Source organism: Phoca vitulina, unplaced genomic scaffold (assembly GCF_004348235.1).
Source record: "Phoca vitulina isolate PV1807 unplaced genomic scaffold, GSC_HSeal_1.0 scaffold59, whole genome shotgun sequence".
Lineage (NCBI taxonomy): Eukaryota > Metazoa > Chordata > Mammalia > Carnivora > Phocidae > Phoca > Phoca vitulina.
In genome coordinates this window covers 836,248-842,247 of record NW_022589762.1, presented here as the reverse complement: position 1 = coordinate 842,247, position 6,000 = coordinate 836,248, and the positions used below count along the sequence as shown (strand labels likewise).

At 46.5% G+C, this 6,000-nt stretch overlaps 1 protein-coding gene across 2 annotated transcripts in view; it reads left to right on the top strand.

Annotated features, from left to right (window-relative positions):
* The first annotated feature begins 282 nt into the window (after positions 1-282).
* The window catches only part of LOC116623493 (cat eye syndrome critical region protein 2), a 176,248-nt gene continuing 170,530 nt past the window's right edge, over positions 283-6,000 (top strand). For both annotated transcript variants that reach the window (XM_032390690.1, XM_032390689.1), the window contains exon 1: positions 283-480. In XM_032390690.1, the coding sequence (XP_032246581.1) occupies positions 355-480 (126 nt within the window). In that variant the 5' untranslated portion in view covers positions 283-354. The remainder of the gene's footprint in view (positions 481-6,000) is intronic.

The window sequence follows — 6,000 nt, the reverse complement described above, 5'->3', positions numbered from 1 at the left end:
ATATTGTATGGTACTGGGGGCGGCCGTAGCCGCAGCCGCAGGATGGGACGAGCGCGCGGACCCCGTCGGCAGCCGGAGCAGCAGCCGCCTCAGTAACTCGGGCCCCCGAGCCGCCGCCCCCCGCCCGGGTCGCCCGCCCTCAGCTCATGCATTCGCCGAGCGGCGGCAGCAGCGGGAGTAGCCGCCGCCGCCGTCGTCGCCGCCGCCGCCGCCACCCCCGCCCGAGGAACTGAGGCACTGAGGCGCTGCGCCGCGGCGGGAGTCTGAGGCGGGCGGGCGAGCGGTGCGCGGGCAGCGTGGGGCCGCCGAGGCGCGCTTAGGGTTCGGGGCGGCCGCCACCGCCGCGCCTGGGAGATGTGCCCGGAGGAGGGCGGCGCGGCCGGGCTGGGCGAGCTCCGCTCCTGGTGGGAAGTCCCGGCCATCGCGCACTTCTGCTCGCTCTTTCGCACCGCGTTCCGCCTGCCCGACTTTGAGATCGAGGTGAGTGGCCGCGAGGAGCGGGCGAGGTGGCGCACCCTGCGCCCCTTTCTCCCCTGCCCCCTCGGGAAGTCCCGGAGCACCGTGCGGGAGGGAGCGGGGGGCACGCGGAGACTTTGGCTGGTAGTCCGCAGGCCGGGGAAGGGCTCGGAGGTGGGGGCACGAGGCGCTCAAGGGCCGGAGCGCGGGCGGGGGCCACGCCGGGCTCCGCAGGGGACGCCAAGTGCCGGCGTCCGGGCTCGGGACGTTCGCTCGTGGCCGCCGTGCCCACCCGCGCCTTCCGGGGCGAGGCGGAGCGGGCGGCGAGAGGGCGGGGGAGAGTGCGCTTTTGTACGAGTGGGACCGGGCCGGCTCTCCCGGGACTTCTCGGGCAGGAGGCTGAGTGTGTGGGGAGAGTGTGTGCGCGCGCTCCCTGCCCGGTGCCATTGAAGCGGCGAGCCAGCTGCTCCGGGCGGGGACGGGTGCGGGCTGGATTAATTCGAACCGGGCCGGGAGGCGGCCTGCGGCCGGTTGGGGGAGGGGTCTGTCGTGCCGGGGAGAGGCTCGCCCCCACTTCCGCGGGCGCGTGGAGGGGGAATCGCACTTTGCAGACTGCCGGAGGCCCGCGACTCTCGGGGGCGCTTTGGGTTAACTTCGGGCCGGCGGAGATGGGGGCCTGGGCTCGGGGGGCGCGCTCTCCTCCGGGGAGCCGCCCGGCGCTCAGCCCAGGCTCGGGGCTCCGAGGCTGCAGAGGGAAAGTTTAGGACTCCGTTATTCTTTAACAGCGCCTTTCCTCGGAACGTACAGCCCTCTTTATGCGGGGACCTCGGGAGCTCTTTGAGTTGATTTCGCCACCATTATCCCTCCGGGCGGGCGTGGAGTAAAGGGATGGCTTTTCTGGCCAGGCCGAAGGTGCTTTCAAACCCGGCGCTTTGTGATAACCGGACTAAAATCAGGGGGTCCTAGTAGCAGGGATGGTGGCGGGAGTGTGAGGAATGGAATGTACACGACGGCCCAGACGAGCAGCCAGCCCTTACCAGCATCCGCCGTCCTTTCTTTTATTTTTATTTTTGGAAGGGGGTGTGAAATATTTGATTGGTTGGCAGGTTGAATTGCTTGCCCTCCTTTGGCAATATATATGTAGTGGACTTAACACCTTTTGCCTTGGACAAAGGTAAAAGGGAAACTGTTGGTCAGTTTTTCTTTTCAGTTCTGCCAATGAGTTCGCCAATGGAGTAATCAAAATAAGAATTACTCTTTTGGAGGAGCAAATCGTTGTTGTTGCCTCCCCACCCCCACCTATCCTACTTTCTGCCATTTTCGGATTGATTTTAATTCGTTTATTCCTAGGTTATTTGCCTCACCTTTATTTTTAGATTCAGTGTTGTTTGCGGAAATATTATTTGCTTCTCATATGAATGAAGTGTTGGAACTTGCTCTTGTTGCAGAGTTAAATGAAATTGAGAAAATAAAAAGATCAAATAGAGGTACGGTGGGAGAATGAAGCAAAATGTAGGCTGATAAAGTCGGACCACTCTCTGGCTTTTGGCGATTCTTAGTTCCTGAAAAAACAATGTGATTAAATCGTAGGCTTCTGTTTTTAGAAAGATGTAATAACTTGGGCATTTTAGATAGCACATAGCGTTTGCTTTCAAAGTTTGAATGTAATTGTAACAAGCATGATCTTTACTAAAAATGTTAGTAGGATAACTGTTTTTATTGATGAAGAAGAGAAAGGGCCACAAAAACGAAAGATTTGGGAATGCTTAAATTCAAGAGATGTTTGACAGTTATTCTGATAATATTGTTTTCTTTTAGTTGGTATAAAATCGTGAGTAGTTTAATTCTGTCCTGCTGCTCAAAATGGTGGCTGTTGTGGGAGGTGTTGCTTGTGACTGTCGCATATGGGGTGCTGGTAAACTTGCCCCCTAGCCCATTTTCTTCCTTGCAAGATAATAAAATTGAGGTGAGTGATGTTGAATTACACGTTGAGAGCTTAAGGACCCATTCTAAAAATACTGTGGAAAAATATATCTTCCAAAATCCATATATTCCCATTTTGTTGATGGAAAAATAGAGGTAACTGTGCCTTAAATTGTTACAGATCTCTAACTTGTCTTATAATCTAAGAAATAAACTTGTGGTTTCTAAGTATTAGCTGGTATAATTCCTAAAGGAAATGTAAGCTGATCAAAGAGGTTAAATTTGTATGAATAATAGAAGTGAAAAATCATTGTTACAGGGGAATAATTTGGGCTATTTGAGATGATCTCTCTTTTGATTGGAGTGATTCTTGGAAGTGACACTACTGTTTTTAAACTGCATGCTATTTGAAATACATGCAACACGAATGAATATTTGGACTCCATATGCACATTTTTATAATTATCCATACTGTTTTTATTAGGAGAAGTTCAGTAGGTAGGTAACAAATGATAGTGACTTTTTAACTTCTGCAGTTCCCAGGTAATCCTCTCACGTGAGGTTTGTTTTGACATGGTTAATGCAAATTGTAACTTAAAGTTTTCAGTAGTTATCAGAAATTAAAATTAGTCTTTTTTAGGCTTCTAACAAATTTGATTCACGACAGTGCAGAACTCACTGAAAACATCAGATTTATATATGTATGTATGTAATCTCTACACCTAATGTGGAGCTCAAACTCACAACACCTAGATCAAGAGTCCCATGGTCCACTGACTGAGCCAGCCAGGCGCCCCTGAAAGCATCAGTTTTTGTTCCAGTATAAATAATTTTTTTTTTTTTTTTTGCTTAGGTAATTTTTTAATTTAACAGTTTATTGTCCTGGCAGTTTGAGGAAAAACCCCTTGGTTAACGAGTGTATGATACAATGGAAGACCTTCCTTAAACAAAACAAACAAAAAACCAATTCTGATGCTGAGTTGTATTTGTGAGGCCAACTGGAAAGGCTCCCACCATCTTAATTTACTGCAACTTTAAAAGGTAAAAATGATGAATAATACCAAGTGGTAGAAGTTGTATATCAGCTTTTTTAGGAAACCAGTTTTCAGCTATATGGAAAGATCTTGTTTTATCCTTGACCACCAAACTGAACTCATGGATTTTTAGAAAATTTAGGAAGTGGAATCCTCAAGGACTTGGCTTCTACTTACCTAGAGTGAAGTAATCTCTTAGGTAGGTGAAGGGCTGGGAGGATTCATGCTGCAATTCTGCAAGAGGTCAAGACCTCCCACTTACAGAACTGGTCCCCAAAACATGGATAGTTTTATTTTTGCTTGTAAGAAAACTTTTTACTCTGTTAATCAACCTTGAATGTACAGGATTTCTTTAGGGATTCTGTAATCATCAGATGGAAAATCTGTGAATGTGTAGATAATGCTTTAAGTTCAAAATTACTGGTTTGAAAAATAATACCGATGTTATATAAACCTTGAAAATTATAGCACAGTGTAGGTAAGAGAATTAAAATCACCCATAATTCCACCACTAAGAGATAAAAGCTGTTAACTGTTAACATTGTATCCCTCCACTCAGGGATAAAAACTATTAACTGTTAACATATTTAGAAATTCCCAAATATGCTCACAATGTATTTGTGCCTTAGATTAGGTACTGTTTTTATTTTTCAGATGAGGAGATTGAAGTAAAGCTGGACAACAGTAGGTTAATGATACTGAATTCATTGGTTGGTATTATTAAGCGCCCCTACTCAACTAGGTGCTTAACTTCCAACTGGGAGATTACTAAAGCTCATAACTTGCCTCCTTTGCGTCAGAAGATTATCTGTTAATATTTCAGAACCATTTCATTTAAATCAAGTATTTTATAATTGTTTAACATTCCAGTGGGTTAGGCTGGTTAAGTTTTTTCCCAATTTGAGAAATGAAGAATGGTGAATTGACCTCTGCAAAGATTTAATGCTGATTTTTTTCCCCCCTTATCAGGTGCTCCTTACAGTGAATGTAGTGTCTTGATCAAAGTAAGGGGAGGGAGTGTAGAATCATTTTGAACAGTCTGGTCTGGAGTTATTCATGATGGGTGTGACGTTCTGGGCAGAAATCCCGCCACAAACATTTTGGGAATATTTTCCTCTAGAGAAGAGACTGGTGCCTCTAGGTGGCTCTTTGAAAATGGTCATGGTAGTTTGTGTATTAGCAACGTGGTAAAAATAATCTGATTGTCGTGTCTACTTTTTTCCCTGAGCTTCTTGCTGTTGAGTACTGAATCCTTTACCACCTGCCTTGGATCTCCTTCCTGGTTGTGGTTGTATGTAGGTAAAGTCTCTCACGTAATGAGCATGATGGTTTGGGGGCAGTATCTTTAATTCAGATTCCTGAATTCCACTCTTGGTGTTTCCTTGGATCCAGTCCCTTTATCAGGGTCACCAAGGCATAAATTTTTATTTTTTTAAGTAACCTCTGTACCCGACATAGGGCTCGAACTCACATCCCCGAGATCAAGAGCCCCATGCTCTACTGACTGAGCCAATCAGGCACCCCAAGGCATAAATTATTGCATGAAAATAAGAAACAAGAATTGCTGAGAGTAACTTAGTGCATCAGTCATATCAGCCGTTCTTGAGCCTGGGCCTGTGGATGGGCTATAGGAATGGGCTATTGGAGATTTTGTGTTGGTGTGCATATATGCACTTTGCTGGAAGAGAGGGGCCCGTTGTTTTCATAGAATTCTGAAAGAGGTCCCCAACCATACAAAGGTTGAAAAGCCTGAACTAGATGAAAGAATAAGTTGACCTTGAATAGGGGAACCAGAAGTCTAGATTTATGACACAAAATGCACTGGACTAGGAGTTAGGAAACTTGAATTCTTACTCTAATTGCGCCACTAACTAGCTCTGTGACCTTGGACAGGTCGGAATAGCCTGATGATAAATGACATTTGCATAGTACTTGGTACATTTTCCAAATGTGGGGAGCCTGCTTCTCCCTCTCCCTCTGCTTGCTGCTCCCCCTGCTTGTGCTCTCTCTGTCAAATGAATAAATCTTAAAAAAAAAAAAAAGACTCCGCATGCTCCACCACTGAGCCAGCCAGCTGTCCCCAAATAGTATCTCATTTAATCCTTAGCTGCCTGTAACCATCACTATGAGGTAGGAATTATCCTCATTTTATAGATGAGGAGATTGGAAATTTAGAGGCTGAGTTGCTTTCAGGTAGACTCTCACCGGGATCTTAGGTTCTTTGATAACAAATTCTTTGTCGTCACTACTGTATCACACAGTTCCTATTTCATTATCTAAAATGAAGGACTAGACCTGTAAGTAATGGCCAAGCCTCCATAGTGTAAATTTTGAGTTCTTTGATTTTTAATAATGTGGGGTACAAAAGATCCTTTTAAAACTTTTTTCTTTTTTTAAAGATTTTATTTGTCAGAGAGACAGCACAGGCACAAGCAGGGGTAGCGGCAGGCAGAGAGGGAAGCAGGCTCCCCGCTGAGCAAGGACCCCGATATGGAACTCAATCCCAGGACCCTGGGGTCATGACCTGAGCCGAAGGCAGATGCTTAACTGAGCCACCCAGGTGTCCCCCTTTTAAAACTTCTGCTGA